Raw genomic sequence first — 23,695 nt, forward strand, 5'->3', positions numbered from 1 at the left:
TTTAACTCATCATTATTAAACATACTATTTCAAAGCAATTTTTTTCTATGCACGGACCATATGTACAAGCAAACAAATACTTCCATCCAACCCAGACTCAAAAGAAATGAGAAAAAGAAGAAAAGGAAAAAAGTAGGGCTAAACCCTGAAGGAAGCATTAGACCCCTCTTAAAGTAGAGAAGAAAACCTTTAGTTTGGCAACATGTACATAAAGTCACTAAACAGCAAAATCTTTTATTTAGGTGAATGAAAAGGGTATGTTTGTGTCATGATAAAATTACAAATAATCAACATGCTGACTACTGTCAACCTAATTTTACTTTAGGTTTCACCTGTTGTTGATGTAACAGTTTGTAATGAAAACTCACTTAACCTAAATAAAACAGATATATCAATATATGGTAATCACTCTAAAATTCAATGTAATGCCAAGAATAAATACAAGGTCAAAAGCAATGAGATTGCACTTTAAAAAATGTTATCAACACATTCCATAAGCATTCTATTGCTATCCCAAGAATAAAATCCATGAAAAAGCAATTATTCTTGGCCCTGACCTAAAAAGTTCTGTTATCTATGAATATAATATTTATGAATTTTGTGAGGTAAAACCACAAAGTCTGTAACATAATTTCAAACTAATGTAACAACCACTTGATGTGACTTAAATAATTAAGTACTTTCATATACTCATAGATTTCAAAAGGTCAAGAAAGATCAGGGCTTCAGGACACCTATAAATGAGGCTCAAACACCAAACATACAGTATATCATCAGTCATACTTACAAAAATAATTTAAATGCTATCTACTCTGTATTAAACTACACTTACATAAAACAAATTGAACAATCACACAACTTGTACGGAGGAACGACGTTCTCCATTATACTGACTATCATTTGATCTTTGTTGAAGTGCTCGTAACTGCTCTTCAATATCTTTCAGGTCTTTATCGGCATTTTCTACTTTATGAGCCACTAACTTCCAGTAGAAATGCAAAGCAAAGAGTGTAAAAAGAATAACTATAGGAACAAGGAGTACAGTTGAACCAATTGCAGCATTCTGCGAGTAATCCAGGAACTTAACCCATGACAACAGGCCAATTTCCACCAAGAAGAGCAATATTCCAAAGACAGTTGAAAAGCTCCATGCAGCTTCAATGTATCTGAAAAAGAAAAAGAAATGGATTAAATTACTGTTCCATACATAGGATATGTTGAATTAATAATGTAATAAAAGGAGTTCTAAAAGCAGAGAAAAATTAACTCCAGATAAATGAACTTCAACCGCATTTGCATTTGTGTCATCACAATTCCAACGGCCATATTTAAACCACATTTGTGATTTCAAATTTCCCCACCTCATCAGTCTTGTCTACCACACAAGAAAAACGAGAGCTCACATGTGCCACCACAAGAAACTTGCGAGATCTAAAAACACTTAATTGTTCATAAATCTGCAGTTCTGTTCATAATTTGTTTGTGCTGCAACTCAGTTATTCAATCAATGTTCATTGACATTTAATAATTTTCCTGATTTTTGTAGTTTTTTTTGCCTAGTAAATTATTTAATGGGCATGATCTCAGCATACAGTATTTGTCAGTCACCTGTGCTTCACCTTTACTCCAGTAAATCTTATGCTTTGGCAAAACATTTGCATAAGTCCAGTGTTTTCCCTATATGTACTACAATCTAGTGTACTTCAATTTCTTATCTATAGTCTTTTAATAAGTCATATACTAGTATATGTAATTTTGTGACACAATGACTATTTAAAATAGTAACAAACTGTTGTCTGTTAATCTTAGTGGGTACAATATTAGTCGTGCTAACCTCCTTGTGTATTTATTCAGGTGTGGTAAGAGAAGAGTTGAATTGTTTTTTAAGGGGACCGCCTCAGTTGGGAGGCCTGAAATACGACAATTTTGAGGTCCGAGGGCGAAATAGAGTTTTATTCATTTCTGGTAACATTGATGTGTGCCACAGCCAGACGTAAAATATTAGTGCTGTAGCTAACCTGTAAGTGGGTCAAAAATGATTTTTGGTGAAAGTATCCACAATGAAAATATCACGAAAAATATGATGTTTTGATATCCTTTTGTTCGGTTGCGTTTTACATAAATTTTCCATAGGTAATCATATTTGTTGTACAACATTTTTCCCATCCTACGCTTTCTGAAGCAGAGAGGCAGGAGGAGCAGCTGCAAAAACACATCAGTAACCCGCATACCTTTGATGTAACCATACCGTTCACTTCTGAGCCGGAGTTGTCAAGTACTCTTTATATCTAAGTGCGTTTTTTCTTGTTTATTCATCAAAATGCCAAGAAAGAAGCAGTCAAGAAAGCGTATATTAGCTAGAGAAAGGTTGAAAGAAAGACTTAGAAAGATAACAAGAAAGAACACCAAGATGAAGCATGTGCATTCATCACCTCCCAGGCCTAGCTGGCGACAATGAGTGGGGTGGTGCCTCATGATACCCCCCCCCCCCTGGGGGGTTTTAATATCACTTTTTAAAGTGAGAGGACCAGATACCATAGAAGTACGTATGCCGTTAGAATAAGAAAATCAAGCTGAAGTAAATTTTTATATTGATGTCTATGCGGTTTTCACTGAGAATTTCACTACGCAAACTTTAACACGCGATATCTCAAAACTATGTATTTCAGTATATGGGTTGCTTTAAAACCCTAAGGCTTTTTTTATTTGTTGTCCTATTTTCAAAATTCAAATACCATTGAAATCCTTGATAAATTCTACATCGAAAGAATTGGAAGAATTTTCAAATTATTCCAATTTCTATTTTTTATGAATTTTTGAATTAAGTAATTGAATAAAAAAAAGAATTTTTTTTATATCGATGAATTTTTTTTACTATTTTTTTTTTTAATCTTTCTCAATTCATTGGATGGAGCAACTCTTTGTGAGTATTAATTGCTTTAGTTATTAAAATTTAGTTAAAAACTAAGGAAGCCTTAGGGTTTTAAAGCAATGCATCTGAAAATCAGGAAAAAATTAATATAAAAAAACGAATGGATAGAAATTTATGAAACTTTTTTGTAGTAACTTTCCATTAAGTGACTTATAAAAGGGTAGCAAAACATAATTGCTCCAGGCAATATTTCGATACCCTCCCCCCAAAACTGAGGCAGTCCCCTTAACTGGTATTGATTATTTTTGGTAACCTTTGGCAGGATTTTATCGTCTGTATGCTACTGTGACTTGCAGTAGCCATAATCATTAATTTTTTCAAAGATATCATGATTTGCAGTAGCCATAATTATTACTTTTTTAAAGATATCATTTACAAATTTTCAAGCTCCCTGTAACTAGTATCTTTCTCAATAATAGTAGCATCTCAACTATCAGATGCTTCCTAGGTCTAGCCATGGGATAAATAACAGAGATTGTAGATTTTCATACACTTGAAAATTCAAGATACCCCCATACTAATAGTAATTCCACATATTTTCTAGCCTAAACTAAACTGTACATTACACTTAATCATTTAACTGAAGAGATTTCTTATATAAACTACTACTTATCTGAAAACATAACCTATCAAAAAAAAAATCATAAAAAATGTAGGCAGAAAGCAAATGGGTTGAGGAATTAATGTACTATTTCATCTTTATAAATTACAAGGTTTAATATCACTTGTATTTAGAGCCTCTTGTTAGATGTTTAGTATTTTATTAAGTCAAGCAGCCTTACTTTTGTGATTCTGTGCCAAGTAGTTTTGTACATATCTCATGGGCTTCAGGATATGCACAGAGAATTTTGAGAGATTCATGGTATGGTCCGGCAAAGTAAGGTTCGGTTAATGTTGCAAAAGTATGCAGCTGAGGTATGGGACAGGTCACCTTGGTTCTAACTTTGTCTATTTTACGTCCCAAAGGTGAAAAATGGAAGGTGGTTGACAAATGACTTAAGCCCAGTGAACGAGATCCTCCAATACATCCCTTTTTTGAAGGAGGCTCTGAAGTTACTGCACAATCCATTTGTATGAATCTTAATGAAAAACTCTGCCAACAGTATCAGCATGGGTGGATTGGTCTGGCATACAACTTTGGAGATATCTGGATGACTGGCTGGCTAGTGGCAATAAATCTGGTTCTTGCAATGAGTGTTTTAGCACTGTCTGAATCCCAACACAAAGGTGTAGCAGTCCGTGTTTCATCAACTTGGAAGAGAACCATACAGCTGTTTCAGACCAAGGTTGTTCTAGATGCAGCTGATGAAGTAGCAGTCATTGCTGCCACTTCCATACAATGAAGTACTCATGGCCCTGAGGAAGGTCTTGGATGATCTTCAGTGGTCTTAAAGACTCTGGTCACCTCTCATCAGGCGTACTCTTGGAGATCTTAATATTCACAGACATGTCTACAAACAAGTGAGAACTAAATCTTCCATACAATGAAGTACTCATGGCCTTGAGGAAGGTTTTGGATGATCTTCAGTGGTCATAAAGACTCTGGTCACCTCTCATCAGGAGTATTCTTGATCTCTCCTTTTTTTTAGAAATCTTAATATTCACAGACATGTCTACAAACAAGTGAACTAAATCTCCTGGATGAGCAGGGGATGGGCATTTGGTCAGCACAGTAAGAAACAGGACAATAATTTTTTTGAGGTGAAGGGTGTCATCCTAGACCTCCATCCATCATTTCATTTTTAATGGGAAAGGTTGCCTGTGAAATGCTGGACATCTCTACACTGAAGACACACCTGAAGAATCCTAGTGACCAAAATCAGCAGCCCTGCATCATGTAAAAGTAGACATCTTCATTTGGGCAGAGACAAATGACAAGCACTGCTCTGTGATTTGTCCCAAGAAAGCTCAACAAAAGGAGATGGAGTCAGTTAGAACTGGCAGGTTCCACCATTTTAGTGGTTCCTGCATCTAGAAGTCTGGAAGGCTATTTGACAACTGTGGGGCTGCCATTGGCAGCCCTGTTAATCACAAATCTGAACCACATATTGCACACACATAATTCAAATAAGCCTAACTATGACCTATAGCCTGAAAGTTGCTTGCAATGTTGTATATATTCCTGAAACAAGCTGAATGTGTAAGCTTTTCTGTCTTTCAGCCTAATTTGGAGGACATTGGGCAAGCTCAGGACCTCCAGTACACAAGGATGATGTTGACTGACAGGCTTTGGCTACTGGAGGAATGATTCATAAACCTACTTATAATGTACATGGACATCAGAAATCTGTCCTGGAAGAAACATCTCAAGCAACTAGATTTTCTTCAGTTCCACGGCAACCCCAAGAGAATTCTAAGTAATGCCTGGAGGTTACCCATCATATCTTGAAGGTTCAGGAATTTTGGAAGAGTCAGCAGCAACTATCCAAGAATCTAACTGAATTTGATCAACAACCTTCCCAAGCAAAGTGGAGTCAATTCTGTATTTGGGTCTTGAGAAGGGCATTACATAATATGATTGCAATCTTTCTTCTTTTCCATGTCACTGCAAAATCTCGTCAGTCTCTTCTATCAAAGGTTATAAGTCTGTTCTCTTGCAGGTGTTCAAGCTATAAGATCTGAATGTGGGTGTTTCAGTTGAATGGGTGATGTTTAATGTAGAAAAAAAAATCCAGAAGAGGTTCATGAAAGACACATCATCCAGCGAAGAGGGTGACTGGACTGGATCTTACCTGTGGTCTGAATTGGAGGATCTGTGGACTGTTGATCTTCTGTTTGGTAGACAAAAGAATGAAGAATGTTGAGACTAGGGATGTTGAAGAATGCAAATGTGTAAATGTGATTGATAGTTTATAAAATATTAGGTTTGTTTTATAAGAACTCAGTTTCTGGGACAGCCAAAGTACTTTGTATCAATAAACCTTAAGTAAAGAATGCAGGAAATGGCACTCAATAAGTTGGGATGGAAAGCAAAGGCAGGAATATAGTGCGGAAAACATGAAAGACAAAATCATTTAATGGTAAGGAACAAAGGTTATGAAAAAAAAAAAAGTGGTCTACAAAACGAAGCATCACAAACCTTAATGCCGTCAATATATCTATAATAAATACTAGCTACTGATATGGATTCAAAATTAGGTATCTCCATCTAGGCTTTTATAAAGTAAAAGGCTTTTTATTGATAAGCTTCAGTTTAAGAACTAGAAAGTCTGACACTGGCATCTTCTTACCACTGCTTAAATTTCTCTGTTTTCTTATTATACATAATGCTACAGCTTAAATATTTTATTTTTTTATTTTTTCTACTAACTTTAGTCAGCTACACTTACCCGGCAGTATATAATAAACTCAAAAAGACTTGCATGCAAGGTGAAATATACTACCGTATTTCATTAAAAAAATTTAAACATTTCTCTGTATGATGTGATCAGTAGTTTGATACTTGAATGAAAGGACAATGTATAAAAAACATGAGCAAATCAGATGATGACAAATGAATGACTTACAACTTTGCTTTACAGTGGATGCCCCAGATTCACGGGGGATGTGTACCACAGACCCCTACAAATCGTTAAAATCAGCTTATACAGTAGACCCTTGACTCACGAACGCATTGACCCACGTACAACTCGATCCCCGACCAAAATTATAGGTAAAATTTCACCCTTGACTTACGAACTAACTTTGAGATACGAACAAAAAAAAATGCGGAAAATAAAAATTCTGTTTGGGTCATGAACTAATTTTGAGACATGAACATTTGAAAAATGCTGGAAATTTCTGGAAAATAACAATTCACTTTGTTTCACAAACTAATTTTTAGACACAAACATTTGAAAAATGCGCGAAATCGCCCAGCACACGTGAGAGCGTTTGAGTTGCCATGGGACCAGCCATCCTCCAGCCGCCCACGCACGGCGTCACCCACGCATCGCTCTTTGTCTCATCTCATTGTGTACAAGACGTTCGTCAATTCGCTTAGCATTTTTTGCGCTAAAACTTGTGATTTTCTTCATAATGGGCCCTAAGAAAGTGAAGAGTGGTGGTGAAAGTAAGAAAGTGAAGAGTGATGGTGAGAAGAGGGTGCAGAGGAAGATAACCATTGAAATAAAGAAAGAAATTATAGAAAAGTTTGAACGTGGTGTTCGCGTGACCGATATCGCAAGTGAGTACAAGATGGCCAAGTCGACAATTTCGACAATTTTGAAAAACAAGGATGCCATTAAAGAAGCAAATGTTGCGAAGGGAGTGACAGTACTAACCAAGATGAGATCGCAAACCCTCGAAGAGGCAGAAAAAATAATTTTGAAGTGGGTACATGAGAAACAGATGGCAGGTGATAGTGTAAACAAGCCGATCATCTGCGAGAAAGCTCGGCAAGTGTATCAGAGTTTGCTGAAGGAAACTCCTTCTACTAGTGCCACGCCAGATGATTTTAGGCTAGTAAAGGGTGGTTTGATAACTTCAAGAAGAGAACTGGAATTCACTCTGTAATTAGGCATGGTGAGGCTGCTAGCGCAGACAAGGCTGCTGCTGAGGCATTCCTGACTGAGTTTGCCGAGATTCGTGGAGGCCGAAGGATACGTCGCTCAACAGATTTTCAATTGTGATGAAACGGGCCTCTTCTGGAAGAAGATGCCCAACAGGACATTTATCACCCAAGAAGAGAAGGCGCTCCCAGGCCACAAGCCAATGAAGGATAGGCTTACGCTTTGTTATGCTCAAACGCAAGTGGCGACTTGAAACTAAAGCCGCTACTTGTCTACCATTCAAATAACCCGCGTGCCTTTAAGCAGCACAACGTAAATAAGGCCAGACTGCCTGTAATGTGGAGGGCCAATACAAAAGCATGGGTGACACGGAACTTGTTTATGGAGTGGATTGATGAAGTGTTTGCGCCGACCGTGAGTCAGTACCTAACAGAGAACAAGCTACCCCTGCGGTGCCTTCTGATCATGGATAATGCCCCGGCACACCCTTCGTACTTGGCTGACTGCAGTGAACATGACTTCATTCAATTCAAGTTCCTTCCACCCAACACGACCTCTGTTCTCCAGCCCATGGACCAACAAGTCATTAGCAATTTTAAGAAATTATATACGAAGGCGCTCTTCTCCAGATGCTTCCGTGTAACTGAAGAGACAAAATTAACCTTAAAAGAATTTTGGAAGAAGCACTTTAATGTTTTTCACTGCATAACCCTCATTGATAACGCATGGACTGAAGTTACGTACCGCACATTAAATTCTGCGTGGCGGAAACTTTGGCCCCAGTGCGTAACTGTCCGTGACTTTGAGGGCTTCGATGCAGAGATTGTGCAAGAAATTGTGTCCATGGGCAACAGTATGGGTCTACAAGTCAACGACGAAGATGTTGAAGAATTGGTCGCTGAACATTCAGAAGATTTGACTGCGGACGAACTTGTTCAACTCCACAAAGAGCAGCAGGAGCAACTGCTCGGGAGCAATCAACTGACGAAGAGGAGGCTGGGGAGGAAGTTACAGATGTCAGCAGTGATGTGATAAAAGCCGCATTGGAAAAGTGGAATGATGTCCAGTGCTTCCTTGAATTGTATCATCCGGACAAAATTGTTACGAACAGGATCGTGAATATGCTCAATGAAAATTTAATGAGCCATTTCAGAAAAGTTATGCAAGGAAGGAAAAGGCAACAGACATTGGATAAGTTTGTGATTAAACGTTCACCAAAAAAACCTAGAAGAGTTGAATCTCCGGAACGAGATCTCCCCGACCTAGATGGGGGAGGGTCTCCTTCCGCACAATAACCTCCTCCCCACCCACCACCCTCCTCTTCTCTTGTCCGTCAAGCCAGAAGTCTCGCCAGTCATAGTAAGTGTTCACTTTACAAACGTTTTTATAGTGTTAGTTTACCATTTTAAATTATATTATTAGATATATTAAGGTTTTTTACACTGACTTTTACATTATCTGTGTAAAATAAGGCAAAATATACATAATATATATTGGTTCGTAGGGGTCGAGAACCAATTAATATTATTCCCATTAAACCTTATGGGGAAATTAGCTCCGAGTCACGAACAATTTCGAACACGACCAAGGTCTAGGAACGGATTGTGTTCGTGAGTCAAGGGTCTACTGTACTTAAAACCATTCTAAAAATATTCAAACTACCAATTTTGATAATTGAAACATAAAAACACCCTCTTTACTTTACCTGAGTATTTTATAAATAGTTTTATCACAAAAAGTGCATTTTGTTATGAAAATCATATGAAAATATCCTAATCTAATAAAAGGTATCAGTATCATCACTGCGCATCAAGATGAAAAACTATTGACATATGAGGGAAGTGGAAGATAACATTATATATGCATTAAATTTGTCAAGTAACACATACTACAATTATTTCACAATTTTAAAGTCAGGTATATATTCCAAAACAGTACTCATGGAGTATGGCAAATGCAGAAAGTTATAAAGAAAAGCTTGCATAAGTTTAAGGTTGCCAATTTGCAAATCAAATTGTACATAAAAACTCACCCACACATACCAAAGTACAGCAGTGTGGCTAACTTTACGAGGACTACACTCCTTACAATTATTTCTGTGCAGTCGTACTTTCCCTCAATAAAAGGAAGATATTTGGGAAATGATCACCATACTAAGAGTGACAACTAAAATTGTAGTCTCTATCTTTATCAGTGCATTAATACCAAAACTGGACTTACAGTAATAATATGAAATACAGGTAGGTTACCTATGCATGGTCAGATGTGGCGAGTCAGATATAACATTTGTATTCGCTCCATGCAAACTGGTGACAGAGTCAACGTGTGTCATATTGGCAACAGCTTCAACATGTGGCAGCACACACGTGGAGATCATCAATGCCAGTAAATGAACAGCAACAAGTAATGTTGTGCATACACTGAATGCTATTAATAAGCCCTCTGGAACATGGCTACAGGGACTTTTATCTTCAGGGCAATTGGTCATACTCTTATCACAATTACAGTGTGGGGTTAACTGTACTTCAACCATGGCTACCTGAAAAGAGAAACCAAATTTTGCTACTATTTTATCAAATCAATACTATCAATAGATAAAAATGCAATTCTATTCTTACACATATAGCAAAGTAACCTATATCTACTGCAGTGTTGAACACAACCAAATCTAATGAAATACTGCTCATGAAATATTAAAGAACTTCATGTGAAATGTTTCTGTTTGTTGGGAAGCGTACTCACGTCCACTTAGGGTAGGGGTCACTGATGGCATAAAGCCAGCTTAATCTAAACCACATAACCAAGAAACATTTAAAAAAAAAAATCCAATTTCATAGCTCATCATCAATAATAATTTTACATCAGATTTTTTCAGTATGGGGTTATATGTGAAATGAATTACCTCTACTCTCTTTAGCTAGTGCAATATTTGTCTGCTTTTAGTGATTTCCAGGGCCTTCCTACAGGTCTTCATCTTGCTACTTCCTCATTTGTAGGTCTTCAGCTTGCTACTTCCTCATTTGTAGGTCTTCATCCTGCTACTTCCCCATTTACTACTTTTCTGACTAGCTGTTCCAAATCCCTTCATATCCCTTTTCAGCTGTGGGATATATCTTTGCCCCTTCATTTGTGTTATGATGTTCTCATTGCAAACCAGCCATGAATTGTAGTATTCCAGTCCACTTTTCCAATTCCCCATTTTCCTTGATAGCGCACACGTATCTCTGCATTCAATAGTATAGGTCTTATGCACATAAAAAAAGTGTTTGCTCAGTTTCCTATTGGGATACTTTTATTCATTTGTCAACAATCAAGCAATTTCTTGACATTTTACCCATGTTGCTACATGCTCCAAGATGTTACCAAGGCAAAACTGACCTATCTAATCTAAGAGTTACTCTTCCATTGTAAACGGATGTTCAACCTCTGTCTCTTCCCAATTTGCACCTGTATACTGCAGGCACTGAGAAGACCTTATTTTTATATAATTTGCAATGCTTTTGATTCACAGTAGTACATACTGGATGAGCCCCCACATCTGTCATAAAAACAACATGGCCACTTTCCTACTACATACTTATTTTCTTTGCTTGTTTTCCAGTCACTTCAAGTACTGTTTTATGTTGAGTTTTAGACTTGTCCTCTTTGCTTATCTCTTCTATCAACCAAACTTTCTGCAACCTCTTCCTCTGATTTTGCAGTTAATGCTAGGTCTTTTCCATGTAGCAGTTACTCTTGATGGAAACCAAAATTTTTTCAAATTCTTCTCATACCACTGTCATCATTCTAGATACATATTGTTATTTTCCAGTAACATGATAAGCCCAAAAAGTCTTTCTGTACCCTCTGCCTTCATAATGTCCATCTAGTTGATTGTTTGTTTGTTTGTATGTTGTTTTTATGTTGCATGGAACCAGTGGTTATTCAGCAACGGGACCAACGGCTTTAGGTGACTTCCGAACCAGGTCGAGAGTGAACTTCTATCACCAGAAATACAAATCTCTCACACCTCATTGGAATGCCCAATAATCGAACTCGCGACAACCGAGGTGGGACACCATACCAACCACGCCACTGAGGAGCTTATTTAGTTGATTGTCTTGGTACACAATCAAATAACTTCTAAATATCTAAAACAAAATTTTTGAGGTAATCTCTTCCTCAATCTCTGTTATTGTTCTTGTACGTGCATCAATATAAAGACTACTGTTGTTGGCCTCTGGCAAGAAGCCAAATTTAGAATTTACAATTTTTCTTAGCCTTTTCCTCCAACAAATTCCCTAACATTTTCAGACAGCTCAAGCAACCTTAGTCTCTCTATGTTTGCCCCACTACAGTGCATCCCTTTCCATTGTAATGATGTTTTTATTCTTCTGGTCCTATCCATTCTATTAGGTTTCCATACATTCTGGTCAGAGCTGTTTACAACAAGTTTTCAGAAAGTTGCATGTCTAACAACCAACATTAAAATGAAACATTCAAAATACTCAGTCAATACAGAAATAATAAAATTGATTTGAATGAATTCAACAAAAATTTTTATAGATACAGGCAGTTCCCATGATATGGCAGGGGTTCTGTTCCAGGGGCCTACTATAAATCAGATATCACTATAACCTGGAACACCAAAGGAAATATTTATAAAAATATGAGAGAGAGAGAGAGAGAGAGAGAGAGAGAGAGAGAGAGAGAGAGAGAGAGAGAGAGAGAGAGAGAGATGCAAGCCTGGGGAAGGAAACAGGTTTGTAAGCTTTTTCCTGGTAATAAACCAGTTTTCTCTCCTTATGGTAAACCCTCCCAGTGGCTACAGTTCCCTGTCTGATTTTCTCACTTCATTATAGCACCAGCGAGTTACAGCACCATAACCTGGGCTTACAACACTGTAATCCTAGTTAGGACCCCAATTTTTTTTATGAATATATTTGAAGAAGCGCCATACCACATATGGAACGCCATAGGTTGAGACAGCCGTAACCCAGTGACTACCTGTATCACTCAGTTAAATTGGGGGTTGTACTGTAGTCCCTAAGCAATCCATTGCATGGTGTGCAGATCATATTTCAATTCACCTCCTGGTATATGGTGGGTTTCCTTACGGGATCCCATAAATGATGATTCCCTATCATTCCAAGTCTACAGTACACTCTCTTTGGGAATTTGGTTTCCAGAAAATATACCTGGATCCAAATGATTCCCCACAAGAGGTTGAATGATTTTGACTCCTAAAATTAGAGGAAAACAAACATTTTACCATTGTACCTTGGTTACCCATGAGTTTGTTTATTTTGCACCCTTACTGTAAGATAAATAAAAAGAACTGAAGGCTATAAAGCAATGCAAAATAAAAAATCATTAAAAAATCATGTCCCTTATAATATACGTACTTACCATTGCAAAACCAGAGAGTAAGGCTGATGTTCGACTTGAGGCTTTGAGCTTTGCACGGCTCAAGTGTAATTGCCGTAATGTATACATTCCCATTGCGTTTGTTGCTGCGGGAACCAGCCGCATGGAAATCTGAAATAGTTGGTAAAAATATTTTCAATATAGGGAACTGTAGTTACCATAATTATAGACTACAAAGTTGAGGATTCTGAATAGTATCTTAAACAACTACGTAAATACTTCTGAATACATACTGAACTAATTATTTCAAATGAAATAAAATGCAAGTACCTTTTCAAATCCAGTAAGCATAAATTTCAAACAATGCACACACCCATTAGAATATTTACTTTATATACTACTGAAAGATGCTTCTGCAATTTTCATTTTAATTTGTAATATGTGCTCATTCTTAAAACATTAGCTAAGCTATAATGCTATTTATTGATAAGCAAATGTAAACAGAATCAGATAACCATTCACAATTAAGAAAACCCACAGTTCATACCCAAGGCAGGAGTAAGGTATTACCGAGCTGAAAACCAAATATGTATACAGTACAGTGGTCCCCCCGTATCCACGGGGGTGCGTACCAGACCCTCCTACGAATAGTTGGAACCTATAAAAATGCTTAAAACCTCGTATTTTGTTAGTTAAAACTCAAGAAAAACCCACTAAAACTTTATATACCTGGTTTTTTTTTAAGGTTTTATCACAAAAAATGATATTGTTATGTTACAATAAAGTTTCATACATACTTACCTGGCAGATATATACATAGCTAAGACTTCGTCGTCCCGACAGAAATTCAAATTTCGCGCCACTCGCTACAGGTAGGTCAGGTGATCTACCTGCCTGCCCTGGGCGGCAGGACTAGGAACCATCCCCGTTTTCTATCATATTTTCTCTCTTCCACCTGTCTCCTGCGGGGAGGCTGGGTGGGCCTTTAATTGTATATATCTGCCAGGTAAGTATGTATGAAACTTTATTGTAACATAACAATATCATTTTCATACAATCAACTTACCTGTCAGATATATACATAGCTGATTGGCACCCTTCGGTGGAGGGTAAGAGACAGCTACTATATGGAATAGACAGGTAAACAACATATGTTGTAGGTATAAAAAAAAAAAACCTTGGTTCCTACCTGATAGGTGGTAGACTTCGTGGGTGTTTGCCCATTAGTCTGCATCACCTCAAGAAACTTTAGCGAGATATGTGATCTATGGCCAAGAGTTCTTGTGGGTCTGCCGATGGGGTCTTACCCACTTACTCAGCAGAGCCTAAAAGGACTTTGTCAATGGGTGCTGATCCACTTATATGACAATACACCTTATGAAGGAGCACACAACCAATCCCGACCACCTGATCCTAACCATGTGTTAGAACTAAGGATTGTTACGAGTTATCCCCGAACTCGTCACAACAACCGTAACTCAAAAACCACTACGCACACATACAAAATTTTCAAAAAAAATTTTACTCAACTAATTGGATATGACAAGAATTCTCTTATGAACAACATAGACGGCCGCCCGTGCGAGCCTGAATCCTCCATTGTTCGAAGAGATTCTCGACCATATCCAAACAGAAGAACAGTATATACATTTTAAGGATTGGTGTCGGCTCCCGTACCCAGAATCGTATCTGCCGATACGATAGGACCTAGAGAAAAACACTTCTCATACGTCACACGCACGTCTTTCAAGTAATGAGATGCAAATACTGAGTTGCATCTCCAGTATGTCGTATCTATAATGTTTTTAAGCGACATATTCTTATAGAACGAGAGAGACGTCGCAACCGCTCTTACTTCATGAGCTTTTACTCTCAGGAGTTGTAATTGTTCGTCAGGACAGACCTTATGAGCGTCCGTAATGACGTTCCTTACAAAGAACGCCAGAGCATTCTTGGACATCAGTCTTGTGGGGTCTTTGACCGCGCACCAAAGACCTTGTCTAGAGCCTCCCAACTGACGCTTTCTCTGAAGATAGAACTTCAGAGCTCTAACCGGGCATAGAGACCTCTCTGCTTCTCTGCCTACGAGACTCGACATTCCTTTGACTTCGAATGACCTAGGCCAGGGATTCGTGGGATTCTCGTTTTTCGCTAAAAAACAGGGTCTTAAACGAGCAAATAGCTGAGTCTCCCTTGAATCCTACTTTATCCTGCAGAGCTTGTAATTCACTAATTCTTTTTGCCGTAGCTAAAGATAAAAGGAATATGCATTTTCTAGTTATGTCCCTAAACGATGCCAGATGAGGAGGCTCGAATCTATCCGAAGACAGATATTTGAGGACTACGTCCAAGTTCCAGTTCGGAGGTACTGGTTCCTTAGACTTCGAAGTCTCAAAAGATCTTATGAGATCGTGGAGATCTTTGTTATTCGCTAGATCTAATCCTCTGTTCCTGAATACAGCCGAGAGCATACTTCTGTATCCCTTTATTGTGGATACGGCTAGATGAGATTTTACTCTCAGGAATAGCAAGAAATCAGCAATTTCCGCTATAGAGGTAGAGGAGGAGGACAACTTCTTGGCTCTACACCACCTTCTAAAGACCTCCCACTTCGACTGGTATACTTTCGTAGTGGAGGTTCTGCGAGCTCTCGCGATCGCGCTTGCCACTTCGCGAGAAAAGCCTCTCGCTCTGACAAGTCTTTCGATAGTCGAAAGGCAGTCAGAGCGAGAGCGGGGAGGCTTTGATGGTACCTCTTGAAGTGTGGTTGTTTGAGAAGATCCGTCCTTCTTGGTAGGGATCTTGGAAAGTCTACGATCCACTCTACCACCTCCGTGAACCATTCCTGGGCCGGCCAAAAGGGGGCTATTAACGTCATCCTCGTCTCTTTTGACGCCACAAACTTTTTCATTACTAACCCCAGGATTTTGAATGGGGGAAAAGCATAAACGTCTACTCGAGACCAGTTTAGCAGGAAGGCGTCTACCATAATTGCTCTTGGATCTTCCACGACCGAGCAAAACACTGGGAGCCTTTTTGAAATGAATGTAGCGAAGAGATCCACATGAGGAGTTCCCCACAGAGACCAGAGATCGAGACACACTTCCTCGTGTAGAGTCCATTCTGTATGAAGGACCTGGTTCCTCCTGCTGAGCCTGTCCGCCCTCACATTCCTTACTCCCTGTACGAACCTTGTCAGCAGGGAGATTTTCCTGTGAGACGTCCAAAGTAATAGGTCTCTCGTGAGCTCGTAAAGGAACGAGGAGTGCGTCCCTCCCTGTTTCCGAATGTAGGCAAGTGCGGTGGTGTTGTCCACGTTTACTTGCACTACCTTGTTTGTCACCAGAGGTTCTAGGCTCTTCAAGGCCAGATGTACGGCGAAGAGCTCTTTGCAGTTTATGTGCCAGGACACCTGTGCTGGTTCCCAGGTGCCTGACACTTCCTCTGAGCCTAATGTCGCTCCCCAACCCGTCTCCGACGCGTCGGAGAACAACACTAGGTCTGGGTTCTGTGTTCTTAGAGAGATCCCTTTGTTCTCTTCCAGAGGTAGCAACCACCACTGTAGGTGTGCCTTTATCTCCACTGGAATGGGAAAAACGTCCGACAGTTGTCCGGTTTTCCAGCTCCAAGACTTCTTGAGGAAGAATTGAAGTGGACGGATATGAAGTCTTCCTAGAGGGAAGAATTGTTCCAGCGAGGAAAGCGTCCCCAGAAGGCTCAACCATTCCCTCGCTGACGTTTGTTGTTTCTCTAAGAAGAGAGAGATTATCCGCAAACCTTTTGCGGTTCTCTCTTGCGAAGGAAAAACTCGAAAACCCCGAGAATCCATCCGAATCCCCAGATAGACTAGGTCTTGTCTGGGGGTCAGCTGAGACTTCTCGAGGTTCACAAGCAATCCCAACTCCTTGGTCAAATCCAGAGTTAACTTTAGGTCCTCCAAGCACTGTCTCTCCGATCTGGCCCTGATGAGCCAGTCGTCTAGATACATAGAGACATTCACTCCTTTGAGATGAAGAAATCTCGCCACATTCCTCATCAGGCTTGTGAAGACCTGAGGAGCTGTGGACAGGCCGAAACACAAGGCTCTGAACTGAAAGATCCTTCCCCCCGTCATGAAACAGGATGGTACTTCTTCGACGAAGGGTGGATCGGGACGTGAAAGTAGGCGTCCTGGAGATCTAGAGACACCATCCAATCTCCTTGTCGTAATGACGCTAGGACTGAAGCAGAAGTCTCCATGGAGAACTTCTCCTTCTGAACAAATTTGTTCAGAGAGCTGACGTCTAGTACTGGTCTCCAGCCTCCCGAGGCTTTCGCCACTAGAAAAAGGCGATTGTAAAACCCCGGGGAGTTTTGATCCAGTACCAGTTCTATTGCTCTCTTGTCCCACATTTGTTCCACCATCGATCGAAGAGTATCCCTCAGCACAGGGTCCTTGTACTTGGCTGATAGTTCCCTTGGTATTGATGTTAGGGGAGGAGTATTCAGGAAAGGGATACGATATCCCTTCCTTATGATATTCAATGAAGACGCGTCTGCGTCTATCAGTGTCCAGGCCTCCACGAATCCCAGGAGCCTGGCACCTACTGGTGCTTGGAGGAGAAATGTTTCATTTTCCCTTTTTAAAGGGACGAAAGGCGGACCTACCTCTCTTCTCTGGAGCCTTCCTTCTTGCGGGAGGTCTGGAGATCGGACCACCTCGAAAGGGCTGCGTAGAAGTGCTAGGTCCTTTCTTGTCAGATACTAAAGCAGGTTTCTTCTTCCTAGCCGACTGCGTCAGAAGATCCTGCGTCGCCTTCTCAGTTAAAGAGTGAGCCACGTCCTTCACTAACTGAGAAGGGAACAAATAGTCAGACAGAGGTGCATACAGTAGAGCTGCCTCTGAGCATGCGAGACTGCCTTTGTTAAGAAGGCGCCATACACCGTCCTTTTCTTCAAAAGACCTGCTCCAAATAATGAAGAGACTTCAAAAGATCCATCCTGTACCGCTTTGTCGATGCAAGACAAAATGCATAACAGGGCTTCAGGTTCGATTCCCTCTGAATCATGAGCTTTCTTGGACATCACCCCAAGGGACCAATCTAAGAAGTTGAAGACTTCCAATACATGGAAGAGTCCCTTGAGGAGATGATCCAGTTCTGAAATACTCCATGTAATTCGAGGCAGATTGAGACTTGGACGCCTTGAAGCGTCAACTAACGTCGAAAAATCTGCCTCTGTTGTAGAAGGGAGAGCGATACCCATATTCTCCCCCGTCTTGTACCATATGCCTCTTTTCCCAGCTAACCTTGCTGGAGGCATGCAAAATACTGTCCTGACTAAGTCTTTCTTCGATTCTTCATCCAGGAGTCTAAGGCGTGTAAAGCCCGCTTCATCGAGATGGTGGGCTTCATCTTCAGAAAAGACGAGGGCTTCTTCGCCTTCGCACTCGAAAAGAGCGAGCGCGGAGAAGGAGGAGCAGCCGGAGTCAACTCGTCTCCGTATTCCTCAAGAAGCAGGGTAGTCAACACCTTATAGTTGGACAAGCCCTCTCTTCCATGATCGTCATCATCCGAGTTTTCCTCCAACTCGGATATATGAGTTTCCGTTCTCCTTTCTGAACTTTCCTCTTCTGGAGGAGACAAACTCCTGATAGGAGAGGGGCTAAGGGAATGAAAGTCTTTCCTTTTTCCCGTTTTGATAGACTTGGAAGGCGTCACAACCTGCGGCTTCTCTTGCACTTTAGAAGACGTCTTGTATGACGCTTCCCGCTCTCCGAGCGTCATGTATGACGTCTCTTGTTGACGTCTTGATGACGCTTCGCGTCTGGAAGACGCTCCGCTCTCTAAGGGCGTCCTACTCGGCGTCACAATCTTGGACGGAGCGTCCAACGTCTAAGATCCGCTTGAAATGACGCTTCACTTCTAAAAGACGTCTTTCGTTCTCTTGTCTTACAACACTCTCGTCAGCCCCCGTTCTAGTTCTCGAACTCGAAGTTCCTGCCAGACGTTTAGCAGTTTCACATCTGTCTGACGCTTCTCTTCGAGCAGGTGAGAGAGGACGAGACTTCTTAATTGGAAGCGTCACGTCCTCCGACGGGGCGCTAAAACTCCCACAAGAGATGACAGTTGTTCCTGAACCGCCATAATGATCTTTCTTGACGCTTCTCCCACGTCTAGTGCATGACGCCTTTCGTCATCACTCGGGGAAGAAGCCTGACGGGGTACTTCCTCATAAGCGTCAGGTGACGCTGACGCCACCTTCGCTTTCTTAATAGCAGACGGGGCGTCATCTGAAAAGCGCTCTGGGCTCGAATCAATGTCTTGCTTCATATGACGCTTCAGCGGTCTCGATAAGTTCGACTCCTTCCACCCTCGTTTAGGTGAGGGAGAGGGAGAGGACGAGAAACACTCGCGAAGGACGCTTTTTCTATAGCGCCCTTGAGCTGGCTGCCATGAAGCAGAGCTAGCTGAAGGGACGTCTGACCGTTGGGGATTCCCCACGACCTCCTTAAGGCTTTCGACTTTCCTTCTCCTCTGGGCATGGGAGCTTGGAAGAGGTCTAGGCCTGGGAGCGCCGCAGGGACGATCAAACGCCCCCTCCACAACACTGATAGAACTCACTTCACTAAAATGTTCACTATCACTAGCCTTACCTTTCGAGTCAGCCATCTTGGACTTCATGTCTCTAATAGTCGCTTTCAGATTGGCGATCTCCGATGCCGAATCCGAAAAAACACTCTGAGAATGAGATATATAGGGAGAATCTACATCCGTAGGGTTAGAATTATCCGTGAAAGGCTCAATAGGCCTTGAACTCACACCTTTCAGTCGTCTAACTCTATCCCTCTCTAACTTCTTCAAATAAGAAGTCAAAGTCTTCCACTCTTCTGCATTCAAACCCTCGCATTCCTTACAAGTGTTAATAGCAGAACACTGAACCCCCCTACATTTACGGCATACAGTGTGAGGATCAACCGAAGCTTTCGGTATCCTCACTCTGCAGCCTACATTCACACACATTCTCACACTCACATTAGAATCAGACATACTGAGAAAAATCCAAAAGAGTTATTCCAAAAACAGTCCACAGTAGCGAATGCCAAAACACGATCCAAATACGTCACCAAAAGCCGAAAAACGTTGATCAAAAGGTTGAAAAATGAATCTAAGTCAGGAGGTAATAACAACAATGTTGATACCACCGGCGACAGAGAAAATATGATAGAAAACGGGGATGGTTCCTAGTCTGCCGCCCAGGGCAGGCAGGTAGATCACCTGACCTACCTGTAGCGAGTGGCGCGAAATTTGAATTTCTTGTCGGGGACGACGGAGTCTTAGCTATGTATATATCTGACAGGTAAGTTGATTGTATGAAAGTGCATTTTATGATGAAATTGACAAAAAAATGATATTGTTATTGTACAATAGTGTTTCATACATACTTACCTGGCAGATATATACTTAGCTATGGACGACGGAGTCTATAGCTAAGTATATATCTGACAGGGAAGTTGAATGTATGAAACAGGAATTTGTGGATATTTCTCATGGAAAAATACTGCGAATATGCGAATTTTTCCCCAGAATAATGGGGGAAATGTTTCAGAGAGAAATCAGTGAATGTGTGAGTCCGCGAATCCGGAGAATGCGAATATAGGGGTCCACTGTATATAATTTGCAACATAAAAACTGATAAATAAATCATTAAAGTAGACAAAAGTGTGCCTGAGTCTACCAAACCCAAAAAGGCTCAAAACCATGACAGAAAGGTGACTGTACAGAGCCTTTGACTTATCCTAAGCAGTTTAACTTAGACACCTGCTAAGAATAGTGACAGATATAGTACTCCAACTATTTACTAAAAGTGCAATTGAGGTTATAAAACTAAATAATTAGTGGCACAGAGGTGATTTAAAATAGTTAATCTATTTCCAAACGATCAACACTTCAGTAATGCTAGGGACAGTTGAGGCTAATTTTTCATATAAAGAACAAATAGGGGACAAAGCTCCCAAATATGATATTGTTAAACTACAATAAAGTTTTGTACATACTTACCTGGCAGATATATACTTAGCTATAGTCTCCGACGTTCCCGACAGAATTTCAAATCTCGCGGCACACGCGACAGGTAGGTCAGGTGGTCTACCTTACCCGCCGCTGGGTGGCGGATGTACGAACCACTCCCGTAAGCTTGTCAGATTTTTCTCTTCCACCTGTCTCCTGAGGGGAGGCTGGGTGGGCCATTAATCGTATATATCTGCCAGGTAAGTATGTACAAAACTTTATTGTAGTTTAACAATATCATTTTTGTACATGAACTTCCCTGACAGATATATACTTAGCTGATTGGCACCCTTGGTGGAGGGTAAGAGACAGCTCAATAATACAGGTAAGACGGGAAACAACTTATGTTGTAGGATATAAAAACCTTGGTTCTCACCTTTTCAGGATGAAGACTTCATAGATACTATCTCTGAGTCTGCATTGCCTGGAGAGCTACAGCTAGGACGTGACCTGATGCTGAAAGACTCTCGGATCTACACTGGGATATGTGATCCCCTATTGTGGTAGAATCCAAGTCGGATGCTGTTAGAGGGACCTTGTCCGCTTACCTAACAGATCCTTACCACTACCTCTGCAAGGAGCCAAAACCCACCAGACCACCTAACCAAAATACCAAGGGTTAATATTACGACAAAAAGAGGTGCCTCCTGCAACCTCTTTCAGACAACCAAAAACAACAATATAAAATATAGGGTAACATATAAAAAATTTACACAGGATAAGTTTCAGCTCCCTGCCCCAGCACCGAATCCGCCGATACGAAAGGACCAAGGCGAAGCATTTATCATATGTGATTTTTACATCACGTAGGTAGTGGTTTGCGAAAAACCGATTGGCATCTCCAAAAAGTCGCCTCCATCAAGTTCCGCACAGACATATTTTTTCTGAATGCAAGCGAAGTTGCGATGGCTCTCACCTCGTGAGCTTTCACTTTCAGTAGTCTAAAAATGTTCTTCCTTACAGGCAACATGTGCCTCTGTAATAAGGCTTCTCAGAAAAAAGGAAAGAGCATTCTTCGACATGGGCCGAGTGGGGTCCTTTACGGAGCACCAAAGCACATCTTGATTAGCCTTAAGTTGTTCCTTCCTCTTAAGGAAATACTTCATAATTCTCATAGGGCAAAGAGTTCTTTCAGGCTCTTCCCCTACTAGAAAAGATAAACTACGAACTTCAAAGCTCCTGGGCCAAGGCCTCGTGATGGGTTTTCATTCTTTGCAAGGAAAACTTGGAAGAAACGAACACACCATAGAATCTTCCTTAAACCCTACATTGCCCTCAATAGCTTGGAGCTCACTCACTCTCTTAGCTGTAGCTAGGGCCAAAAGGAAGATAGCCTTCTTCGTCAGATCCTTGAAAGAGGCTAAGCCAGGAGGTTCGAATCTAGACGATCCAAGGAATTGTAGAACTACGTCTAGATTCCAGTTCGGTACTACATGAGGACGCTTAATGGTTTCAAATGATCTAATAAGATCATGCAGGTCCTTATCATCGGATATATTTAAGCCTCTATGCCGAAATACCGCCGCCAACATACTGCGGTATCCCTTAATAGTTGACACAACCAGATGACATTCTTCTTTGAGGAAAATAAGGAAATCCGCAATTTGGGTCACAGAGGTACTGGAAGAGGAAATGTTCTTCCTCTTGCACCAACGTCTGAAGACATCCCACTTTGACTGGTATACACGCAAGGTGGAAGGTCTCCTCGCTCTTGCGATTGCTTTAGCAGCTGTTGCTGAAAAGCCTTTCGCTCTGACCAAACTTTGGACAGTCTGAAATCAGTCAGACTGAGAGCGAGGAGATTTTTGTGGTACCTGTCGAAGTGGGGTTGTCTGAGTAGATCGCTCCTTAGCGGGAGCGATCTTGGAAGGTCCACCAACCATTCCAGTACCTCTGTGAACCATTCTTGGGCCGGCCAAAAGGGAGCGATTAAGGTCATTCTCGTTGAATCGGACTCTACGAACTTCTTGATGGTTAGCCCCAGGATCTTGAAGGGGGGAAACGCGTAGACGTCGAGTCCGTTCCAGTCTAGAAGAAGAGCATCTATTGCTAATGCCTCTGGATCCGATATCGGAGAGCAGTAAGGATCCAGCCTCTTGTTCTTTGACGTGGCAAAGAGGTCTATGTGTGGCCTGCCCCATAACTTCCACAGGCTCTGGCATACATCCAGATGAAGGGTCCACTCTGTGGGAAGGACCTGATCTTTCCTGCTGAGGAGATCTGCTCTTACATTCCTTTCTCCCTGCACGAACCTGGTGAGAAGCTTGATTCCTCTTTCTTCTGCCCACAGAAGAAGGTCTCTTGCTGTCTCGTACAGGGAGAAGGAATGCGTCCCCCCCTGTTTCTTCTTGATATATGCCAGAGCTGTAGTGTTGTCCGCGTTGACCTGCACTACCGATCTTCTGACTTTGGGCTCGAAAGCCTTCAGAGCCAACCACACAGCCATCAACTCCTTTCTGTTGATGTGCCAGGCTACCTGGTCCCCCACCAAGGTGCCTGACACTTCGCTGGTTCCCAGAGTTGCACCCCACCCCGTGTCCGACGCGTCGGAGAACAACACCAGGTTGGGGGTCTGTGATTGAAGAGGCAGTCCCTTCGCAAAGAGGTTGGGATCTGTCCACCATAAGAGATGTTTCTTGATGTCCTGGGATAACGACAGGGAGAGAACGTCAAATCCTGAGAACGACGACTCCAATTCTGATGAAGAAAGAATTGGAGCGGTCTCAGGTGCAACCTTCCTAGGGAAACGAATTGCTCCAGCGAGGAGAGCGTCCCCAGCAGACTCATCCACTCCCTCACTGTGCATACTTCTTTCCCTAAGAAGGTTGTTACTCTCTCGAATCCTCGGGCTATCCTTTCCTGCGAGGGAAAAGCCCGAA

At 41.2% G+C, this 23,695-nt stretch overlaps 1 protein-coding gene across 6 annotated transcripts in view; it reads right to left on the reverse strand.

The window, feature by feature from the left end:
* Nucleotides 1–220: 220 nt before the first annotated feature.
* LOC135227063 (protein orai-3-like) overlaps nt 221–23,695 on the reverse strand; it is a 46,432-nt gene continuing 22,957 nt past the window's right edge. For 5 of the 6 annotated variants that reach the window (XM_064266887.1, XM_064266882.1, XM_064266886.1 and 2 more), the window contains 4 exons: nt 12,811–12,939; nt 9,672–9,961; nt 5,665–5,703; nt 221–1,166 (listed from right to left, as the gene is read on the reverse strand). In XM_064266887.1, coding sequence (XP_064122957.1) covers nt 851–1,166; nt 5,665–5,703; nt 9,672–9,961; nt 12,811–12,933 — 768 coding nt within the window. In that variant the 5' untranslated portion in view covers nt 12,934–12,939 and the 3' untranslated portion in view covers nt 221–850. The remainder of the gene's footprint in view (nt 1,167–5,664; nt 5,704–9,671; nt 9,962–12,810; nt 12,940–23,695) is intronic. The other variant, XM_064266884.1, reaches the window with a different exon arrangement.

This window comes from Macrobrachium nipponense, chromosome 15, assembly GCF_015104395.2.
Source record: "Macrobrachium nipponense isolate FS-2020 chromosome 15, ASM1510439v2, whole genome shotgun sequence".
Lineage (NCBI taxonomy): Eukaryota > Metazoa > Arthropoda > Malacostraca > Decapoda > Palaemonidae > Macrobrachium > Macrobrachium nipponense.